This window comes from Ambystoma mexicanum, chromosome 10, assembly GCF_040938575.1.
Source record: "Ambystoma mexicanum isolate Mex_15411 chromosome 10, UKY_AmexF1_1, whole genome shotgun sequence".
NCBI classification, from domain to species: Eukaryota; Metazoa; Chordata; class Amphibia; order Caudata; family Ambystomatidae; genus Ambystoma; species Ambystoma mexicanum.
Genome location: NC_090932.1, coordinates 674741186 through 674765398, shown reverse-complemented (window position 1 = coordinate 674765398; position 24213 = coordinate 674741186). Strand labels below are relative to the sequence as shown.

General features: G+C 45.2%; 1 protein-coding gene across 5 annotated transcripts in view; it reads left to right on the top strand.

The window, feature by feature from the left end:
- U2SURP (U2 snRNP associated SURP domain containing) overlaps positions 1 to 24213 on the top strand; it is a 1877492-nt gene that overhangs the window by 607198 nt on the left and 1246081 nt on the right. For all 5 annotated transcript variants that reach the window (XM_069618259.1, XM_069618256.1, XM_069618257.1 and 2 more), the window contains one exon: positions 4877 to 5042. In XM_069618259.1, the coding sequence (XP_069474360.1) occupies positions 4877 to 5042 (166 nt within the window). The remainder of the gene's footprint in view (positions 1 to 4876; positions 5043 to 24213) is intronic.

The window sequence follows — 24213 nt, the reverse complement described above, 5'->3', positions numbered from 1 at the left end:
GAGCTTGAGGACTAGCGGGTGAGATACCCTTTGGTTTCTCACATACCCTTCCCCTATGCAAGGTGGATAGGTTTGTTCCTCTCTGAAGTTCTCTAGTGTAAGGACTTTGGAGAGGTCAAGTGGAAACTCTATCCTGGGACTCTCGCATATGCACATAATTTCTCTCTGGCGGTGCTGGTAGGGTCTGGATGTTTACCTTAGGTCCCTGTGAGTAGCCCATGAACTGGGATTCAGGAGATTTGACATTTCTAATGTCTCAATGAGTCTCTGTTTCCGCCCATTGCCAAACCGGGGGAAGTCTGGGAATAGAAATCAGACTGCCATTGATCTGGTGGCGTACATTCTGTGGATGAGGAAGGAGGCTCTTGAAGAAGGGTGGGGAGTTCTGGAAAGTATCTTCCTATAATAACCTCTTCCGGAAGTCCAGGGATAATGGCTGATGATATTAGCTGGGACTTTCCCCTGATGTTAATGTACGCCATACTAAGGGATAGATTTCGTTATCTCAGTGTACAAAGGGGACTCTCACCATGGTTGCATGTTCTAGATCTGCTGAAGAGACCAAATCGGCTCTTATGGCTGTTTGTTTACTGCCAGAATCAACTAAGGCTTTAACTATCCTCCCATTCACCAGAGCTTTTTCATATGTAAAATCCACCGAGGATCGACATAAACATATGCCAAAGGTTTCTAGATCCTCCTCTTGTTCTTCCCATTCCTGTCCTCTTAAGCAACCTATTTTCATTGGCACCTCCTTTAGATTTTTGGGACAATACCAAGCTAAATGATCTGTTTCTCTACATGAGAAACAGATGGGTGGCGTTGGCTTACTCCATCTGGGTTCCTCTCTCCTCAATTCTTCTTTAATCTTAGTGCCAGTTTTTTTGTTTCTACCTTTTCCCTCCGGGTCCCCTCTCGGGTTTTAGAGAGTCCTTCTCGTTCTAACGTCAGGTTTTTAGAGCAATACCGTGGTTTTTGATCCTTTCTATCTTCACTTTTCCGGAAGGAATGGAAAGGTTTTACTGCATCTGAATGGTTTTGGGCAGTTTCAATAGCCAGGTTAAGAGTGTGTCGATTTCACTGTAATACAGCATTCTGTAGAAAAGGAGATAATGAGTTGATAAACTGTTCCAAGATGATAATTTCTACTAACTCTTCTTCCGACCCATAGGGCAACAGTGTTTTAATTCTCCTACTTCTAGAGGGGTCTCACCAGGGTTTAATCTGATGGACCTCAGTTTTTGTCAATAGAAATTACTGGTCTGATCTACTCTTTTAAGGGGTACTTTCTTGATGGATATGAAGGTAGCTCCCAAGGTTAGATTAGCAACTGATAGTTGGTTTGTAACTCGCCTTTTAGCAGGGGTACCAAGTAAAAAAAAATAGGTTTTCTCCCCATCCCAGTTGTTCAGCCAATCGTTTGAAATTCTAAAGCAAATTCCCTAAGTCTTCACCTTCTTGGTAGGGTTGTAGTATCACTTGAGGTAATGGGGGTCTTGCTTGTATTTCAACTAATCTCGTCAAATTTTCCTGAAGGCGAACCTCGGCCTGAATTTGATGGGCCGCCAGTAGAGCTATGACTGCTTCAATATCAGTCATATTTTCAGAAAGGGTAAGTGTTCCCTCTGTTGGGCTTTCAAACTCAGAAATGGAAAGGTCTCAACCTCCTCAGAGAAGGTTTCGAAGTCGTCTGACCCTTCCAAACCTGACTTTGATGAAGGTGGTTTGATACCAAAAACAATAGGTTCGGGAAAAGGTGGGTTTAAGGTGCTAGCTCTAATAACTATATGGGAGGGTCTGACTTTTAAGACTATTCAGTACCACTGGTGTATTTGATAATGGATTATCGGGAGGGTGTCTACCTGGGTTTTGAAAAACAAATCTTGTTGGTTAACTGGTATTTGAAGTTGGGAGAATAAGATCTCCTTAATAGTGGATTTTCAATCAGAATCAAGGACTTCAATAATCCTTTTCTCTCCTTCTGGTGGGATGACAATTACCAGCATGGGTTCTCAATTTTTAGCAATTGAATCCAATCCCACTGCTGTCACCATATGTTGGGAAGGCATGGTATCACAACTATTTACACTGGCACAATGGATACAATTTGTAACACCTTTATTGAAAATGTTGCAGTTGGAGAAACTCCTGTTCAGCCCTTTAACTAAGATGGGAGTTGTTTCGACCATCAAACAATAAACAAAACAGTCCTAGTGGAGTTTGTTAAATCAAAATGACCTAAACTAACAAAAACATAATGCCTGCCCTATCTCTTGTATAAAAAGTTTAAAAAGGGGAAAATGTATGCAAAAGGAAAGGTCAGTCATCAAATGATGTGGCTGAACCAGCTCTCCTCAACACGTTAAGCCTCATGAGGTAAGGCAGTCCTTGCAGGCAGGATGACTCAGATTCCAACACAATACACAGTTCAAAACCGTGGATTGAGGCCCGTCTGCCCTTCCACGTTCAAAGTTTCTTTCTCTGACTTTCAAAATAATGTTTCAACCAAAATGTTCTCAAAGGTCCCCCTCTGCCGTGCAGACCTCTCACGATAAAGTTCACACAAAGTTGCAAGGGGGCTCCCTTCCCCAAGCTTAATGTACTTTGGGTTTCCTTCAATTGGTTTCGCACCACTGTTGTATGTCAAAGTCTTTCACTGTGCATAGCTTTCTTTACAGACCACCGCTGGACCACTTTGACTGAATGTTCACTATTTACTTTCACTCTTGTTGTTTGTTTGCCCTTTAACTTCAAACAATGCACATTTCACAGAGACTTTTGAATGGGCTACTTCCTTTCACCGGACCACTCCATTACTTAGTATTGGTGAACTTCCAGCTGTATTTCACTTTAAAGTTTATTCACAGGTCTGCCTTTTTTCGCGTCTCATCCACACGCGTGCAGCCTTCACTTTTGATATGATGCTGCTACTTCATTCACTTTAACACACACCGGTCTCTCGGGTCGCTTGCCAAATCACTGGCTGTGTGCGCTTTTGTTTTGTGTTTTCTGATTTTCGAGTCAAGGTTAGTACCACAGGCTTGACTTCGCCTCCCCAACTCTGCCGTTCACCTGGCAGGGTCGCTGGTGTCCTTGAAACACAATGCAATATTCACTGGTGGGATCTGGCGTTCTCTACGCGTCTCTCACGACCTATTGGAGGCAACGACCTCCAGGAGGAAAACCTTTGGGTTTTTGGCCTGCTGCTCTCGTCCCTTGGTCTATTGCTCTGCTCCAGTAGATGTGCCTTCCTCCCAGAAGTTCTGCTCGTTCTCATGTTCCGCCTTGCTCAGAGTGCGTCTTTAGATGTTGCCTTTTATTCTTGTGAGGAGAGCTAATTGATATTAGGTGTATGCACTTAGGGTAAAGTGTCTGACTTTGCCTGACCTGATTAACAGGACATGTCCAGAACTATGTGAGAGGGTTTGCCTGGTTACTCTGTTCCCCTCTTCCTGGGCCCAGTGTTTGTGTAAAAAAGGGGTACAGGGGGAGCTGGAACTTCGGAAAATCCTAATAAATAGTATGGGGACGATGAACAAAGAAGGGGGAAATACTGCGTCTCACCATCGGCTATCTTACCCCCACTCCTCGAAGACCCCTCACCCGGGTGATCCTCCCGCACTGGCCCACCCCCAGGAACTGGATCCAAAAGCAATGGCCGTGTCTTGGCCACCTGGATGACAAGTAGCCGAGGACTAGCGGGTGAGATACACTTTAGTTTCTTACAATGGGCAGAGGTTTTCCTCTGTCTGTTGCCCAACGATCCGTTTAACTCTTTGGGTCAACTTGGATCCATCTGAGCGTGTACTCAGTATCATTTATCTAGAGTGCACTTGTGCAACATGGCATCCAGATGTGTGTTTTTACCTGCATGATGGGAACTCAATCAGAGAAGTTTACAGAATAAATTGAATGAATTTAGAAAAAGCAGCAAAACAAGCCTTGAATATGGACATTGGATCTGAAAAGTGTTGGCAAATGTGAAGGTCCAAAAAACAAGGGGGGGTCCTGGGAGCCCCTCTGCCAGACATTAGTCCTGGTTACAAAGGCCTTACCCCGATTCATTAGCTCACTATCTTTCACAGAGGAGAAAAGTCCAAAGCATATCGGTCTTTGTCCTGCCCTGGGGCAGTCCAGCACCGAAATGCTAGGCAATTCCCCTCTGAGCAAGATTACCAAACAGCAACCCCAGGCACATGTTTCGGTCTGGTTGGACCTCATCAGTAGGGTGGAGCTGTGCCTCTAATAATAGTGAGCAAGGGGTCCACGTCTGGTTCCCCCAGTAACTTAGTGTGAGACCCAAAGTTACTTAAAATATGCAAACGGGGGGGGGGGGGTCCTGGGAGTCCCTGTGCCAGACATTAGTCTTGATTACAAGGGCCTTACCCAGATTCTTTAGCACACTATCCTACACTGAGGAGATGTATCCAAAGCGTATATCTAAACCTTCCAGCCATCACCTCTTTGTTTTTGTGAATGTCCAGCATTTTACATCACTAGGACTGGACACTTTTTTGTTTAACTGCTTGGTTCATTGAGAATGTTGATTAATTTTTCTATTTTTGGGTGATCATCCCAGACCCTGTCCCATACCCCCCAGCGCTTTTGGATGAAACTGAAGGTACAGTTGGGTCTAGGGGAGGTTACAGGGGACAGGATGGTGTTGTTAGGAGCCATAATGCAGGGAGGGGGCATAGGCTCTACCTTGCATTGGACCAAAACACAAATAGTATGCAGATATTGAACTCTCAAATCCTCAAAGTAACTTTATAGAAATGTTTAACAGCACATGCACGGTTTCGTCTGGGAGAAGCATGCCTTTAAAGTAAGTTTCAAAGGAGTTTCAAAGGTACTCAAAACCGTTTGATTCTTCTAGATGAATGAGGAGATGCTATGTCAAGAATTTGGAAGGTTTGGGCCATTGGCTAGTGTCAAGATTATGTGGCCAAGAACAGATGAAGAAAGATCCAGGGACAGGAACTGTGGCTTTGTTGCATTTATCAACCGAAAAGATGCAGAAAGAGCATTAAAAAATTTGAATGGTAAGTTGAGTTTTTTCTGCTCATATAGTGCATTATTGGTCATTTGTTCATCTGCATTGAATGCAGGTGGTTATAGAACTAGCTTGCAAGGGTCTGCAACCTTTGGCTCCCCATAGGCTTTGTACTACAATCAACATAAGCCCTAGCCAGCATAGTCAATGGTGAGGAATCATGGGAGTCATAGTTTAAAACATCTGGAGAGCCATAGGTTTCAGATCACTGTAAGCTATCTCCTTTGATTGAAACTTTAAATATGCTCACTGTATGCAGAAGGCTGGCCACAATACCTCATTGTGGATAATTGACTATGTTGTTAAATATCTTCAGTGTATGCACATCCAGCCTGTGGATTAGCAGGAAACTAAAGGGACCATCTAGGGTAGGGGTCTGCAACCTTTGGCTCTCCAGATGATTTGTACTACAACTTCCATCAGCCCTACCCAGCAACATCAAAGGTGAGCGATCATGGGAGCAGTTGTCCAAAACATCGGGCTGAGCCGCAGGTTGCAGGCCTCTGATCTAGGAATTGTTTATTGTTCAAAACAAATTTCTCAAGTCAGTATTTCTCCATCATGGCATTTTTATCATAATTGACAACTTCTGGCATAGTCCTGCTTGTCCAGCTGCATCTCAAAGCACATACTGGTGCAACTTTATTTTCTTTTTTTTTAAAGAATATTTTGTATTTTTAACATGAATTGTCCAATTGAAACACATTTGCACATGTCACTGTGGTGCGTAATGCCCCTTCAGGTTTTCAGCCAGCCCTGCCCCATCATGCACTGCCGCAGCAGAAATGAGCTGTTTTTATTTTCCCCTCAGCCTTTGAGTATTCTTAATATTTGAGTTTCTTATTAAAAAATTCTTTGATTTTCCCTAGAAAAATACCACCTTACTGTTTCTTACACAACATTTTCTTTGTACAGAAGCTTGCTTTTTCCCAGTTGTCTGAGTTCTCTGTATAGTCCATTTCAAAATATGGCAGTAAGACGGAAACAGGATTTTAGCTTTTCTACCTTTCTGATCACTGCAATGTTGTTGCATTTTTGCACTGCAGAGACATGCCATACAGTGCACGAAAGAGAGAAAAGAAAGCATTTTGTAGCTTAATTTGATGTTTTTTATGAAGAACCAGAAAGAGCTCAGAATCTGGAAGGATGTAGTGGAGTTTCCACGTGGTATAAGACGCCTCAAGTTAGACATTAGGGTTTCCCTGAGGTAGAGCTGACTTTTCTTTTGGTAAATGTGGCAAAGTAGTCAAGCCTAACCGCTTAAGAGTTGATCGTAGAAAACAGTAAGTGTAACGCAGCATTCTTCATCCCTTTTTCAACTGCTTTTTGCAATGTTTGTGTGGCCCTACCAGCTAGGATCACCAGAGAGGTCCAGGTTGAACTGTGGCCTCTGGACACCTAGGTTGACTAACTAGGGTCTAAGGATTTCCCAGACCAGGTTTATTCTATATGGAAAAAAAGTATTTGAGAGTTGAACATTAGCGGAACAAAAAAGATGTGTACCTTGTGGCTGAGAAACCGCAAGCTTTCAAAGTGGTGCAAAGGAAACCTTACACAGAAGTGGGTGGGTGTTAGAGCAACTGGATATGATACTGTGCTGGAGAATATGTGACTTGAAGCAAACGTGGAGAACGTGGAGAGTAGCTGTTTGGTAGCAGATCTTACAGGTCCGATTTCCAAGAGGAGGAGGTGATGCTCACTTGATTCAAGTCTGCTAAGCCTAGGGTACCTTCGAGTCCAAGAGGTTTTTGTTTGTAGGTCTTCAGGTTTCATGTTCTTCTGTAACAATAGGCCACCGGCTCTGTTATCTGCCCTCTGCTCATCTGGTGCTGGCTCCTCTTCGTATGCGCCCATGCAGGGCAAGCGGAAGGGCCTTTTGTGTACAGAGGTGTCTTGAAGACTTGTAACTCAACTGTGCCCATTGGAATGGGGCAGAGAGCATCAACTTCATGCTTCCCCCCCGGTGCAGAGATAGCTGTTATCCAGAGATTGCAGCAGTGCTTCGCTGTAACGCTCACCTGATTCCCACGGAGGCGCAGGTCTAGCTTCGAGTGCTGATGCTTCTTCAATGGTGAAGCGCAGGACTCTGAAGATGGACAGGAAGGGCCCTCTACTCTGGCTTCTCCGGCTCGCAGGAATATTCCCCTGTGCGTGAAAAGGGAGTATTACCTACTGAATGAGTTATGCTCAAGCCTCCCACTCTCTTCCAACCCTCCACGATACCCTTCCACGATTCCCTGTGAAGTCTCACCTTAGGGTCAGGAAGGATGAGCTCTCCATCCCGCTTCTGATGCAGGGGCGCGTTGAAACCCAGTTACTTCACTGGATTGAGGATTGATGGGAGTTCAGGTAAGCTTGACTATTCAGGTAAGGCTCTGTAAAAGTTCTGTTGCAAGTTCAAAAGTCCAAGCTTAATAATAATGTTCATTGTCTTTTTGCAGCAAGCGCTAATGCTTATGTCTTTTTTCCCCTTAGGGGCCGGGGTTCGGAATGCCGGAGATATGGCACCGAACCGAAGTGAAACGTGCAGTTCCAGTTCCAGTAAATGGAAGGTTAGTTCTGGATGAGCGCTCGGGAACTGTCTTTGCATACGCTCATTCAATATCTTTGTCTTTTTTCCCCATAGGGGCCGGGGTCCGGAAAATGCCTGGAAGCGGCAAGACCCGAAATGAAATGGGAATGACCCAACAGGTAAGTCTTATTCCCTTCCTTCTCTCACCTCTTATTCTTGTCTTTTTCTCTAGGCTCTGGGAAGTGGCTGTGTATCCGGATGATCGCTGCTGAAGATGGATGAACCCAGGAAAGGTGAGTGAAATGCAGCGCTGCAGCGATCGTAACGAAATGCTTTTAAAAATAATTTCTTCCCTTTCAGGATCGTTGGTGATGTCTCCGTGGTGCAGATTTAGCTGGTAAGGTCTCTTGTCTCCCTTTGCAGGTGACACAGGATGCTGACCGGCGTGGCTGAAATCCAGATGCAGGAGCTGACACGGTGAGCGTGCAGCTGCGAGGAGCAGAACAACGCGAAGCGTGAGTTGCTGATCGGGTGTGGTTTAAATAGCTTTGGAAGAAGTCCCAAGTGTGTATCCTTCCTCTGATCAGGTATGTATCCTTCCCCGACCACACCCGGGTGGGAAGTAGTCCCACAGGTAAAGTAGTTCCATTCAGGCCTCAAGAGGGCCTGGATGTGGCAGCATGGTCTGCATCAGGTAAGTGCACATTAAAACACTTGAACACATGTCTAGCTTTATGAGCCTGGCGCCTAAGGCACCAGGACAGAGGTCCAACATGAGCCTGGCGCCTAAGGCGCCAGGACTGCGTCCAAAGGGCCCCAGCTTGGGCCCGCTGGCACTCCCCTGGGGGAAATGATGCCTGCCTCTGGGGTCGCTGGGTCGGACCTGGCTCCTTGGAGGTAGGCATCATGACATTTGCCTACAGTGTGTTCTTGAACAGATAATGCAGCAGTGCCTTCCTTCAGCCTGCTTCAGGTGGAGTTGTGCTATCAGATGCTAAGGGACACATCCCAGCAATTTACAACAATAATGAGGATTTTCCCTTATTTTAGGACTTTTGGAAGCTGAAGTCAAACTCTGATTACAATCATAATCCTGTTTCCTTTCAAACTGTTGATGGACACGCAATCTTTTGCTGCCATGTTCAAACTTTCCCAGACTTCTATCTGGATAAATGCACTGCATCCATTTTCAGTCGCGAATCCCAAATGTCCTTTTCAGTCACTCACTAGCTCTGGTCTTTGTCATCCTTGCCTCAGTGTTAGGAGGATTTTCCAATGGTCCTCTGCTGTGGGCTTTGCAATATCAAGGTGTTGCTAGGTAGGGTTCTTTTGATTAAACATGACTGTTGGGGGGATTCCTTTAGATCTGTCTAGGGCCCGCCCTAGTTTCAATTGAGGACAACCCCTCTCCCAACCTCAATATTGCCAGGCCTGTATTGCCCCTAAGGGTTATGCCCAACACCTGATTGATTGCCTCCATGATCCCTGCCAAATACTTCTCTATTTTTGGACACTCCCGCCATATGTGTTCCCAAGTGCCCACCGCTCTGCACACCCTCCAGCAGAGGCAGGAGGCCCTTGGATACATTCTATTGAGTTTGAAGGGGGTCATGTGCCATTAAATGACCAGTTTCAACCACATCTCCCTTATCTGGAGGGATCTTGTTAGCCTGGGTATGTGGGCCCATATCCAGTCCCAATCTTTTTCCTCTATTGTGGACCCCGTGGCTGTCTCCCATTTTCCCATGTAGGACCTTGGAGGTGGATCCCCCCCCCTGCTTTCATATGCTTATAAATAGCTGCAATCAGGTGCTTGTCTCCCGATTCCTTATCAAGATATCTCTCAAAAGGGGTTAGTTGGTGTTTTGCAGCTTGCATTATGGTGGGATGGGTAAGCCAATGCCGAATTTGAAAGTATCAAAACCTTTCGGTTTCACCCAGCGCAAAGCCCACCTTGCATTGCTCGTACTACTTTAGTTGCCCCCCGCGAACATGTCCCTTATCATCCAGCACCCCCCCTGCTGCCAAGCCCGAAATGCAGTTGTGTTGCATCCTGCCGTAAACTGTGGGTTACCAAACAACGTAGAGTAGGGTGAGGGGTAGGTTGTTAGATGAGCCTGGTGAACCGCCTCGTCCCAAGTTTGTGATACTGTGTCTAAGATGGCACTACTGTACATCCGGGCCAACCTGTCCTGTTTAGACTTCCACAGAAATCCTTCGAGATTCTCTCCTAGCACCGCCCTATCCAAGGCCCTCCATAATTTCCCCCGATCGTCTTTTTACCAATCCCGGAGCACTTTCAGTTGTGCTGCCCTATAGTACACTCTGAAATCTGGTTGATCCATTGGGGGGTTCTCATCACCCTGGCGGCTAATCTGGGGGGTTTGTTGACCCATACATACCTGACTGACATTTTGTTCAGGGTCCTAAAAAAGGCTGGGGGGATATATATATCGGTAGGGCTGAAGATAATACAGTAGCACATTAATACGTCCCAACCAAGAAACCGGCAGGGGGCCCCAGTCTACCAACTTGTTCTTTAGCTTCACAAGCAGGGGCGGTTAAGCTTGTTACAATTGGTCAATTGATGTGGATAATTTAATTCCCAGATAGGTGATGGACTGCTCAGACCATTTATAAGGGGAGATGGCCTTCAAGGTATGGGTTACTATTGGCGGGACTGTGAGGTTAAGGATCTCAGTTTTAGCAGGGTTGATTTTCAGGCCTGCCGCGGCGCCAAATTGGGATAGCTCCCTTTCAACTGCAGGTATGGCAGTGCTCGGGAGGGTCAGGGAAAGTATTATATCGTCGGCGAATGCCGCTATCTTGTGAGGCTTCCCCGCGAAAGGGACTTCAGTTATGTCCTGATTGGATCGGACCGCTTCAAGGAAGGGTTCTAAGTGCAACGCGTACAGGATTGGAGAGAGCGGACATCCCTGTTTTGTTCCCCTCTCAACTTTTACCGGGTCTGTCAGCTGGCCATTCACTGCCAGGCGCAGGGTTGGATGTCGGTAGTTGGCCATGATCCTATCCATGAATTTGGGACTGAAGCCCATCCTACACATAGTTGCGAAAAGGAATCCCCACTCCACTCGATCAAACGCCTTCTCCGCGTCGATTGCCATGAGGAGAGAGGGGATTTCACTTTTATGGGCCTTCTCTATCAAGGGGGTCAGTCTTCTGACATTGTCTGTCTACCACTAACAAATCCCGATTGGTCCGGGTGGACCAATTTAGGGGTTAAGTGCTCCAACCACGTTGCTAGGATTTTGCCGTGTAGTTTAGAGTCTACATTGATTAGAGCAATGGGTTGGTAGGAAGTGCAGTCGGTGGGATCCTTGCCTTTTTTATGGATAAGGACGACCTTCGCCTCCTCCATTAGACTTCATATGGCGCTATCTCAGCCAATTTGGTTGAAGAGGTTGGCCAGAATAAGCTTTTCCTTATGCAATTTATAAAATTCGGCCACGTACCCATCCGGACCTGGGGCTTTACGACTGGGCAGGGATCTGATAGCAGCTCTAACCTCATCCTCCGTGATTTCCTTTTCCAGAGTTTCCTTCTCCTGCTCGTTGATGCAGGATAAATTGACTTTATTTAGATAGTTTAGCTGACAAATCTGCGATGGATTATCGGATGCATAGAGAGAGGAGTCAAACTGGAAAAATTCCCTTAAGACCATTTTTATAGAACTTCTTAGGAATTTGAAACCTATCGCCACCAAAAGCCCATTGCACCCCTTTTTTTAATCAGAATTGCATCCTTTATTTTACCATAGTAACTCTTACCTGTGACCTTTGGACACAAGGCCCCATTCATCTTAGGGGCTGGACCATCTAAAGTTAGGATATTGAACTTGTGACTGAATCCCATCATTTGATTACATCTACAGTACTTCACTGCTTTGCTTGATGAATTATTTGCTGATGTCCATTTAGTGAATCCAATGTTGATTCTATATATTTGTATTGCTAGTTACATTTTTCAGTGTGTGTAGATAAATAACTGTATTTTTATAACTGACAGTCTAAATTGAATTATTGTGTGCTATTCTTTGGGGGCTCATTGAGGGTCCCTGATCCCACTCACCCCCCTGAGACTAAGCATTGACTGTGTTCCATTGCTACCTTGATTAGGTTTTGGATAAACTCTGAGCACCCTGTTCACCATAAATGGGGTGGTGATGCACATGGGCACCGAGCGGCTTTGCTCGGTTCACGGCGCTCCTGATTTCAAAGAGGTTGGGTGTCCTTTCTTGCTTCCCCGGTCTGGAGACGCTGGCGGTTGTCGGAGAAACCACGCCGCAGGAACAAGCAGCGTCTCCTAATCAGCTGACTCTGACGCTCCTTCGGCCAAATAAAAACACACGTCGCGCAAGACACGGCGCATCTATTTAGTGTTGCTATTTTCACCATTGTTCGTGTGTACTCTTGGATTGTTCCTGTACCTGACCCCGGACTTGTTAACGGAATTGCATCTCGCATGCCCCTTGTCTGCCTTTGGAATTGCTGGCTGTTGACTCGACTTTGGAACGCCCCTGGACCTGCCTCGTGTTATCCTTTACGGCCAGTTTTTCTCCTCCTTGCAAGTTTACCTGAAGCCCGACCTCGGAACGCTTTCTGACCTGCCTGTTGTCTGGCCCTTATTTGACTACGTCTCTCCTTCCCGCTGGTTGTGTATTATGTTACACTTGTTGATCCAGTTCTTCTGTTCACAATTCATGCATTGGCCGGATTACCGCTTCCTCTGTTTCCTGATTACAGTTCTTACTCATTACCGTAAGATATTTTCAGCCATTGTCTTCTTAAAATACTGCAGTATTCTGTGAATAGACTTTGTGGATACCTCATTGTGCAAGCTGGACGCTCTGCTGATTCCTTGCACCATCCCGAATCTAGTTGCGACCCTCGTGCCATTCGGGAAGCTACCCTCTACTAACCTTCCCTGTTTATTATTTTATACCTCCGTTGTGTTCTCTTTGGACCTCCTTTCATTCATAAGGGGGTAAGACCTTCTCCTTACTTTCCTATCAATATTAACCACCTAACTAGAACTTCCAATTTGAGCCTTTTCTTTCTTTTCTTTAGAATTCCTCCTAAACTAATAGCTGCCACTCCTCTTTTCAGGTACTTGCTCACATCCTAGATTTCCATCATTCCCTTATGTTCTGATTTATTGCCTCTAATCTGCATCTTGTGTTTTTTGCAGCTTGGTGTGGCGGTGTGGTTTCTCCCCGCTCTTTTGGGTAATACACCAACCTGCCTGTTCTATTATTACACAGTCAAGGGGGTCCATTATCTTAAAGAGCCGCCTCAAGAGAGGCAGTCTGGTATGAGGGGTCCTTTTCTGGACTATACTCAGCAGTGACAGAAGGTGCCGGTCCATTTGGTGTTCCTTCATCTCAACGCCCCGGCCAGTCCTACAGGCGGTGAGTAACAGGTGGCCTCCTAAGATCTGTCCACCAGGCCAGATTCTAGAAATCCTTCTTTATACCAGTCCCGCCATGAAGTCGTTCTTTAAGGATATCATGAGGCAGATGCTCCCACCTGCAGAGTCCCCAGCCACAGTCAGCGTTGAGCAAGCACAGGTCCACCCTCAAGCACTCTCCACTACAATTCCACCAGACTCCTTTGGAATTCTGTCCCCAGAGGCAAGGGCCCATTGACCCAGAACAGCCTGCTGATGCAGTCGAAGTAAAGCTGGACGAGATACTGATACTGCACTTTATCAACCTTCCAAAAGAGAATGTCAACGTTGTTGTTTTTGGAGCTCTCTATCCTAGAGGCTCCCCCTGTAGAAACAGGGGTCCTCGCAGATGTTCTCTACAGAAATGCAGACAAGACAGAGATCCCACTGCAGCCAGACATTCTGGCACAAATTATGAAAACCTGAGAAAAGCCGCACAATGTGGCTTCCACAGACAAAGGGCTGGGTGCCTAGCATAGATTGATTCCCCTTGTGCCTCAGCTCAAATATGACGGCTCTGTCTTGAGGTGTTCTTGGCTGCTCTTGCACAAGGAAAAATGCCCTCTTCCTCCGGGACAGGCAGCTCCTCCCTTACACTTTTTGGAGTGTGAGGCGAAAGCTCCGGACGCAAAAGGGAAACTGATTTGTATAAATTGTGCACTACACGTCTATCTATCTTAGCGCCCTGCAATTACAAACTGTGGAGGGAAATGGAGGAGTTTGCGGAAGACCTTGGTGGAGAAAGCTGGCTAGTCTGCGGGAAGCGAGGATGGTGGTGCATGACATTCTGAAATCCACAGGCGCATGTGCATGGGGCTAGACCTCCGCAGAATGGCCTGGCTGAGAGGCACGAACGTCCTGCCGGAGATGCATGAGAAATTCAGGGCTCTGCCCTTTAATGGCCATACTTTCATTTCATTTATTTTATAGCGCTTTTCGCCAAAAGCGCTATACATACACATTTCATTAACAGAACAATCCAATAACTAAAACAGAGGGGGGGGGGGTGGAACAGGATCAATTATTTAAAAGAAATGACAGGAGATGGGCTTTAAGATGAATCTGAAAAGTATGAAGAGTAAAAGACGACCGGACGGAAAGAGGAAGAGAGTTCCAATTTTTAGGCACCAATAGAGTAAAAGAACGGAAACAAGAAGATGCACATGGAGGTTTAGAAACTGTAAAAAGAAACTGATTCTTTGATTCGGAGGGACTGAGTCGGAGAATAAAATGAAACCAGCAAGAAAAGATAAGTAGGAGCAAGATCATGAGTACACTTGAAAACAATTGAGAGAAAATGATAGAGGAGACGAGATTAAAGAGTGGAACGATATCGAGAGTAAAGAGTGAGCGATAGAAACATGAGGAGACAGCGAAAAAAGCCAAACCGAAGATTTATAGATAGATTGAAGAGGAAGAAGATGTGAGGCAGGAAGACCAAGGAGAAGAGATGAACCGTAATCAATACGGGGAAAAAACAGGGAGAAAAGAGGAAGATTAGTATGATGGAAGTAGAGATAAGGTCGAGCATAACGACACAATGGAACACTAGCAGAAATATGCAAGCAAAAGGAAAGAGGGATCAAAGATAATACCCACATTACAGGCAGAGGCAGAAAAGATGGGAGAAAAAGAGGAGGAAGAGTAAGAGGGATGATAGATGAAGGAAAGAATAGGGCCTCAGTCTTCGAGGGATTGAAAATGAGGACATCCAATTTTGGATGGCAGAGAGACAAACAGTAAGAGCGTAATATAGCATCAAATGAAGAAAAAGTCTTCTGCATCAAGATTAAAAGAAAGATTAAAGGAGGAAATAAGAGCAGAAAGCGGGACAGTATAAAGAGAAAAGAGAAGGGGCCAAGAACAGACTCTTATGTGGAACACCATAAAGAAAAGTGTGCGGTGAGGAAGTGTGAGCAGCCCAAGTTACAGAAAAGGACTGCTGAGCAAGATAAGAACAAACCCATTGAAGAACAGAACCAGAAAACCAAGAGCATAAAGAGAGGTAAAAAGAAGAGGATGATCAACAGTATCAAACGCAACGGGAAAGTCTAGAATAATAAGAAAAGAGGAAGATTTAGAATGAAGAGGAAAAAGAAGAGCATTGGAGACATGCAAAAGAGCAGTCTCTGTAGAATGAGAAGGTTGAAAGCCAGATTGGAGAGGAGGTAAAGATTCAGATAAGTAGATACTTGAACATAAGCAGCACGTTCAAGAAGTTTAGATAGGACAGGAAGAAGAGAAATAGGCTGAAAGTTAGCAGGAATGGAAGGGTCGAGAGATGTGTTTTTTTAAGATCGGAAGAATGAGTGCATGCTTGTAAAGGCAAGGAAAACAGGAGTTGAAAAAAGGAGATAATAAGGGTGGTAAGATAAGGGAGAAGAGAGGGAAAGATTTGTGGAATAAGACTAGAGGGAAGAGAATCAGAAGGGAAAGCAGTGGGATTTATACGAGTAATTAGAGCAGAAATATCAAAAAGAAGAGAATGCAAAGTTAAGACTAGAGGGAGGGAAGGAGGGAGGCGAGGCAGCAGAAGAGTTAAAATTGGAACAAAGGATAGCAAATGGTTTGCAAAGTACTCAGAAGTGAGAGTAGAAAGGAGAGATGGAACGGAGGGTTTAGGTGACAGAATAGTAGGATGAAGCTATAAAAGACGACAAGGGTGATGGTAGAGATTATGAGCTCTGAAAAATATGATTATTGTTGCAGCAAATAGGGCAGAATCCCAAGAAAAATGCAGAGAGGAAAGTGAGAAGAGATCAGAAGAGGAACGAGATTTTTTCCAATGCTGTTCTGTTTTACGCAGATGGCGGCGGACAGAAGAAAGATCTAGGGTAAGCCAAGGTTGAGAAGATTTACAAGTAGGTGAAAAAGGACGACTAAGAGAAACCGTCTCCAGTGTCGACAGTAAGGTATAATGCAGAGCACTATTAGCATCTACAGCAGAAAGAGGGGAAAAAGTAGAGATAGCAGGAAGAGAAGAGTTTAGCTGAGAAATTAATGAAGCAGAGTTGGGAGTGAAGAAAAATACCTTCTTCCACTCCCCCACCTATGAGGAGCTTACAAAAGAGAAAGCTCACTCACCACCAAAAGCCTATTGGCCATCTCCAGGCCCATTGCAAATCAGCCTCTTCGAGTCATCAGAAGTGGCAAAGATCTTCAGGACAATTCAGGATCTTCTGACCTGGCTCACTATTAAAATGGATTGCCAAAATCCACGCTGGTGGTGGATTAAGGAGGCTACCCTATTATGGTGAATGGGGAGTGTTAGGGAATTTTGCTAAAGTTCACCTATTGTAGGACTATAGAAGACCCTGCTTTTTAGTGTACAGTGCTCCAACTCTTAGTATATGCCTGAACTACACAAAAGGTTTGGAAGCTATGGCTGAGCAGCCAGGCTTATTTTAGCAGAGAGAATGGCTGTATTAGTGTACAAAGACCTTTGAGCACACAGTCAAGAAGAAAACACTTGCAGTTATATATAAATAATATTTATTAAACATGATAGGCAGTGTTAAATTCACTTTTCAAATAAGGTAAGAGAAAATGTGTATACATATATACAGGAAGGCTTTTGCAGTTTTAACTTGATTCAATGGTAAACCTTAATTTGTAATGCAGGCAAGTGAAAGAGTTTCTTCAGGTTAGCAAACATATTCATCAACCAACAATCATAACCGGATAATACTGGTAAGTGAAATAACTTGTTACACACTTGGAGAATAGTTGGAAGTAAAGCACTTAGGGAATAATGCTTTAGAATCACTGGTTCAAGGAAGGAAGGAAGTATGAATGAATCAAAGACAGCACAGATTAGGTAAGACTTGCATTTAAATTCACCGAGGCCTTCGGCTTTAGGAGTCCATCCATAGGTGTTAGAGTCTCAGAGTCAGATTGGAGGGCAACATAAGTAAGGCACTGGCTGTAGAAAGTGAAGAGTTCCAAAAGACTCGTAGCAAGTACAATTTCTAAAAGGGCCAGGGGCTTTGGAGAAGACTCCCTGTTAGGCGCACAGGCATTATGCAAAAATGTATGGGCAAAAATCCCAAACGAACGAATTAGCACTCCAGCAAAAAAGGAGCAGCAAAGCAACTCTAGGTAAATTCTACCAATAATCTCAAGCATGAAGAAGAGGTTGCTGCACAAAGCTCCCAGCAGTAGACCCAGTCACCGGATTCTTGGTCAGACAGACTGAAGAAGAGATACTAGATGGATGAAGAGATGACGCCAGGTGAGTTTAGGCAAGATAATTTATTGAAGCCCACGTACTCACAGCCTCTGTTGTCAACTCCAACGTTACCACATTCTCTGTTTAAAACAAAGACTCTAAATGACCTAGCACATGCCATAGTGGAATGTGATGCATAGTGGAATGTGACGCATGGGGCTCATATTGATGTTGACATCAGGACATAATAACCCCCCCCCCCATGAAATCTTAATAATACAATTTTTAAGTAATATTAACTGGTGCATGATGATAGGGCACTCTATGATTAAGTATTAACTTTAACATTTGTGAGTTTCCCCACCTAGTCAACAACATAACATTTGTGTTTTTCCCTCCAAAATGTAACAGAGTAACAAGCTATTGAATTAAATCTTTCAAATGATTTAGCATTCTTCTTTCTCTGCAACTCACCCTGGTTCCAGCTGGAATCCTAGCGCTAGACTCCTGTCACGGAGCAATGTTAATTTCAAAGTATATTCCCATACCTATCACCTCATTCCCATTACCGCTCCCTGCCACTTCCTTGTTCAGGGCCAACCTGCCTTTGGACCATACTTTACCACCCTCAACAATAACCCCCCCCTCTTTCACAGCAGCAGTTTTCTTCAGCCCCAAAAACTTGCTCTCTAAACATTTTGGTCCCATGTTTTTTTTTTATCCATACCATGTCTCCAACTGACTATTTGCAATCTTTCACCCCATGTGAGCTATCAAATACCCCTTTGTAATTTTCGTGTCCTTTTTGGATGACTTTCATTACCTCCTAACGGTCCACCCACACAGGTCTGCCACCCCCATCCAACCGGAACACACTTTTGTCCTTGGCTCACTTCCTTTCAATGAAACAAATGGAGAGATTTTCGTTACTGAGTGTGGCGTGGTGCATTAACCCCAAATCAATTGTCTCAGTACCACTTTCCACGGTAAAACCGCTCTCCACTCCAATTGAATCCCTCCTTTCATTAATCTATTCAATCCCTCCACTAAGCCATTAGCTATAGGGTGATGTAGAGCTGTCTTCACATGTTTGATACCATGCTCATACAAAAATGTCATCATCATTTCAGATGTAAATTACACACCATTATCAGTCGCTAATGTGCTTGGAAAACCCTCTCTAAAAAAACATTTTCTAAATTTCTGTGTGCGCAAAGGGGGGATTACTGGAGTACCTGCTGTTGTGCTGTGGCTGCTGCGCTGCACTGCATTCGACAGGACCAGCTGTTAGCTGTTGGCTGGATCAGCTGTCCTACCGGCTGCCCATCAGGAGAACTCGCCGGAATTGAGTGAGAAGGACTAGCGCCTTCGCGCTGTTAAATCTTGCCCCCTTGTTAAGCCACGCCCCTGTTAAGCCCTGCATTGCAGGAAGTGTGCCCTCAAAACAACCTCCCAGGCACCCTTGCGGCGCTTAGCCCATGTGCGAAAAGGGCGGATTACTGGAGTACCTGCTGTTGTCCTTTTTGGCTGCTTGCTGTGGCTTCGGCAGCGATCTAACTGCACAACGGGACGGGACCAGTGGAACTCAGACCTCTGCTAATTTGATTACGATCTTACAAGAGGAGCTGCACGACGAAATGAAGTCACTACCAGTGGAAACACCGACCGCGGTTTTAAGAACCCGTCTACAGGTAAGGCAAAGATTTACCTCTCTCCCAGAAGTAGAGGCCAATCCCGACCACCTACCAGAGCGATGCAAAAAGACCTGCCCATGCTTAAACAGACACGCCTACCATTTAACCCCAAGAAGCGAAAGAGCCTCTCAGTGGGGGCAGACATAATTACTGAAAAGAACACACCGATATCCTCAAACCTATAGGACAAAGTGGACCCTGCCATAAAATCATTGGCCCCCCTAAATGCTCCGGCCTCCCTAGTTTTAGCGGAGAGTACTAGTCACTCACTTCTTGACGTTGGTCAAACCCAAAGTGCTGTTGAGCGGCTGGGCAGCGACAAACTGGGTGACCAAGGTTGCAGCCACTCGGGGGAAGACGGCAGGATGGGTAGGCCCTCCCCCACGAAAGAGTATGATAGCCCCATGGGCCAAACGAATGAGAAACCACGTGAGATCTCAGTAAACATTCCAGATAGGTCGACAAAAGTAACTGAGGAAGAGCGCATGGACCAAACAGAAAAATCAAGCCCAAGTAAAGATGACTGCCTTGACCCCTGCCCTAGAGGACCGCCACAATACTCCGATGAGGGTGAAGGTCTCCAGGAGGAGGGACGCAATCTAAAACCTATTGATGACGTCAAGCAGACCACTCCAATCAGGGATGTGATGCCCTCTCCAATCAAGGAAAATAAACCGCGAAGGAGAACATCTCTGAGAAGGACTCTAACTTACCTATTAACAGCCTGAAAGGAGTAAAGGCCTCAGCTAGACAATCTTTATGCTCAGCCTCTGCCTCAGAGGCACTATGGGAAAACACAGATCCCTGGGATAAGGCTGATCTAGGCCACTTGGAAGAAGCCCTACATGACTCCTACCCCGTAAGGGCTAAAAACATCCACCAACTCGAACCCACAAGGTTTGACATTTTCCTGCCTTATTAGGAAGTTAATCTAACTCAAGGAAATACGTTGTCTCAACACCAACACCAGGAAAAGGTCAGGGCAGTGCCTAAAGAGGGGTGGTGTGACAATCAAACCCTGATGTTGGCAGAGAGCCCTAAATCATCAGGAAGTGCAAGTGAAAACAAAAGTGAAAAAACGCCTGCAGCTAATTTGAGTAATTCAAGATTAGCGAATACAATCATGCAAGATATAATGATCCTGACGGGGGAAAATGGAAAGAGAAAAAAGGAAACGTTTCTCCTTCATAAATGAGAAAATGGCAGCACTAGATAAAGAACAAGCTAAAAAGGATGCTTAGGGTGATAAAGCCCGGGGAAATAAAAATCTAAATAAGCCTTACGAAAAACAAACGACAACTAAAATGATTCAAACAACGGCTGTTGCAGACAAAAGGTCGCTTTGTGGTGATCTGATGGAAGAACGAATCCCACAATTAATCAAGGAAGCCTGCAAAATGGAAAGGTTAAAGGATACTGAACACATCCAAAAGGTGATCATGACGTCGTAAACATTACACTTGCCCCATTCTTAAAACATTGAGGTGATTAAAGACTCTCTACAAGAAGTAACTAGTACTAACCTACAAATTAAAGAGGCACATTTATTAATGGAATCCTCCCTGCAGAGATTAGACATACGAATGAGTAAGGAAGCAGATCAAACGCTACTGTCATGATGCCTACCCCCGGGGAACCACACCAGGTCCAGCAACCCCGGAAGCAGGCATCAAGTTGTTTTGAGCAAGCCCAAAAACCCCTGCTAGGGGCTGTTTGGGTGCGGTCCTGGCACCATAGGTGCCAGGCTCATAGAGTAGAACTTACCTGATGCCGACCATGCTGCAAGCTTACCTGATGCAGACCATGTTGCAGAGCTCCAAGCCAAATGAGGCTTGGAAGGGACTATTGTACCTAGGGACTATTTTTAACTCGGTTGGGGAAGGGGAAGAATACTTACCTGGGACTACTTTGGAGGCTATTTAAACCACGCCCGAAGAGCAGCATACGCTTCGCGTTATTCTGCATCCAGCAACGTAACGCTCACCGTGCCTGCAAGCCTGCATCCAGTCTTCTGCCACGCCCGCCTCGAGTCTGCAGCTCCTAGAAAAAGGGAGGAACAGAAGGAGAAAAGGTTAGAATAAGAGCAAACATTTGATCCTTATCTGAATTCCGGATCCACCGCACCTTCGAGCTGGAAGAAAGAAGCATTTACGCACGCCGCCTCGCCTGCTGCAGCGCTGCGCTGAACTCACCGGCCTTCGCAGCATCCTCACGATCCACCGCATCCTTCTGCACGTTCCCGCCGCATTCTGGCACCTAAGGGGAACACAAGAACAGCAAAGGTGAGTCAAGGAAATGAACAGAGGCAATAGTAACTACCCCCATAGACTTACCTGATTACCGCCGGGGTAATATTCCTCTTCACGGGTCGGGGCAGTCTCCATTGCATCCTCGCCATACCCCGGCCCCTAAGGGGAACACAAGGACGACAAGGTGAGACAACGGGACAAATAAGGGGAACTCTTCTCACCGCAATAGACTTACCTAATTTTACCGCCGGAGGCATAATTCCCCGAATTTCATATTTTCTCGCCACACCTGAAGAAGGGAGCAAGCAGCTTACATTCTGGCCTTATTTTACTGAACTGTGTAGGATAAGCCAAATCCTTACCTGAACTTCGTCAGCTACCACGAGGAACTCTTCGCTGGGGTCAAGCTGCAAACTGCAAGGAATCGGACCAGAGTGATAGTCACACATGTGAAATCTTACGAACTACATATTTTTCGGAGTCAATATTGTTCTGGAACTCGCATATTCCTTCGAGCCAGTGAAGCAACTGGTTATCAACGCGCCCCTGCGCTCAATGCAGGATGGAGAGCTCATCTTTTCAAACCATCAGGTGAGACTATAAGAGGGGACATCAACGGTGATCTGTGGGGAGAACAGCGGGGGTGGGGGGATTTACGCTCAACTTCACGGGTGGTTAATTCCCTTTCTCCATTTGCAGAAGAATATTCCTACGGGCCAAGCAAACAAAGCTAGGTGGGCCAGTCCAGTCCGTCATCTCGGCCCTACGCGTCACATTGGTGGAGACCGCAGCTGTCCAGTTTGGATCTACGCCTCTGTGCGAGCCAGGTGAGCGTAACAGCTACTCTGGCAAAACCACCTTAGTGACTTAGGGAGAAAAGATGCAAATGATAAATCACTACTGATGGAGGCAGTCCTTGAGGACTGTAAATGGATGAGAAACCTCTGTAAAACTAACAACGAGCTGGACCGGCTGGGAGGCAACATAAAGGCTGGAAAGGGTCCAATGAGACTGAAACAAGGAGATGTCACGGAACTAGATCAACCGGGCAATCCCCTAGAAGATGTTATCCTGATCTCTCTGCAAAAGAAGGCTGATGAGAGAGGAGAGCCCGCGCCCAAACCGGACCGAACAAACTTTGCAATTTTCGCAGGCTGTACTTCAAACAACCAGGAACATCAAGGAGGAAAGGCGGCATCGAAGAAAATGGAAAGAAAATCAAAAAATGAAACCTTTAAAACGGAAAGTCAACGGCTCCAGGGCTTTTTTGAGGAATTTAAGAACGCCGCCTAAAAGAGAAAACTTGCAATGTGCAAAGAAACCCAGAAGGGAAATGACACATAGCGAGCTGGGCACGCCAGACGAACACAGGACAAATGGAACTAAAAATACTAGTGAAATCGACGAGGAGGACTGGGAGGAGATGGAGCAAACTGCTGACTTAAGTGACCTCATTGAAAAAATAGACAAAAACAACAGAGGAGGAATGGGATAGCATTAATTTATCCGATTGGCAAACCATAGATAACTGGGAAACTGACGACCCGGGAGCAGAGTTAAAAGATATTAAGACGTCAAAATCCCAAAGAGAGAAACTTATAAAGAAGAAACTGAAACCAGATGAAGACAGTCCCTATCTAGAGAGCCCCGCTCCAGGTAGAGCAAAGAGTCCCCTCCCCGTTTAAAACTTTGCAACAAAAAAGGAAACAGCTAGACATTAAAGAAAAAAAAGCCCAAATAAAGCCAGCAAAGCTCCAGTGAAAACCAAAATTTTAAAAAAATGAGGGAGAGAAAGTGGAAGATGATCAGAGCGAGGCCTCCCCTCCCCGGAGTCCCAGGAGAGCAAGGCCACCTAAAGGCTGCTACCTAAAGCTGGAGACAACATCAAATGGCCCAAGACGGGTAGTGCTAAATAGGAACTACGTGATGACTCTTTTCAAGCAAACTTCAATCTTACGCAAGATAACAGAGGATATAACAATTGTGGAATTTCCGGAAGAAAGGCAGATGGATCAAGTTATCCTACACCTAAACTCCAACAAAATCAAGCACACATTGCTGGAGGCTAGCAATATCCTGAGGAAAAAAGGCTTCTGATTAGAAACCCTGGAAGAAAGATCAACTGTAAACAATTCAAAAGAAACAAACAAGGATATAAAAGAACACAAGGAGGTGAAAAAAGCACAAAAAGAAAAAACAGATCCAGACAAGAAACTCAGTGAAAAATCGTGACCGATCCCAGGGGGTGAAGGTAAAAAGGACTTAAGAGAAAGTGCAAAAGAACAATCGGAAACTCAGAGGAAAAGTCCTCTTACAATAAAAAAAAGTGTGGAGCAAATGAAAGCCCTGAGGTTTACAGTGGATAACTCTGGGAATATTGGGAAGAGCAAAATCAACTTGAAGGAAGGAAAAAAGATCCCCACGGACTAGACATGGATGGCAAGTACTCTAAATACAAAGAAAAAACTATAGATTGATGTGGAGCCCCAAAGAAACGTCTACTGTGCCTCATGGAACACCAGAGGATTCAAGCATGTGTTTACTAATGACAGTAGCTTTCTGGGCAAATATGATCTTATTTCCATCCAGGAATCCTGGCTGCAGGACATACCAGTCTGTGAGGGATACGAAGTGTACTTAACCCGGCCAGAAAGGGGCCTAAAGGGAGACCATATGCAGGCCTTATGATGCTCAAAAAACTAGACCGTGCCCTGTAAGTTTTGGAACAGCTAATCCCAAACCCCTATGTAAAAATTTTAAAAATAGCACTCCACTCAGAAGGGCATGAGTGCCCGTTGAAGTTGTTAGTGATAAAACCCTATTGGAACGAAAACGTGCCTAACCTGGAAGGCTACTTAAAAGACATCATGAATGCCATTGATAAGTCAATGATGGAGGACAAAGACCAGATGATAATCCTTAGTGCAGATTTAAACATCAAATTGCTGGATAGGGAGGGGAAGATCAAAAGGATGGAACATCTAGTAGGGAAAGAGCAAAAATGGATGGAGGAAATGAGAATCCGAGATATGAGGATGCTAAATAGCTAAACAAGAGGCGATCTAACAGGA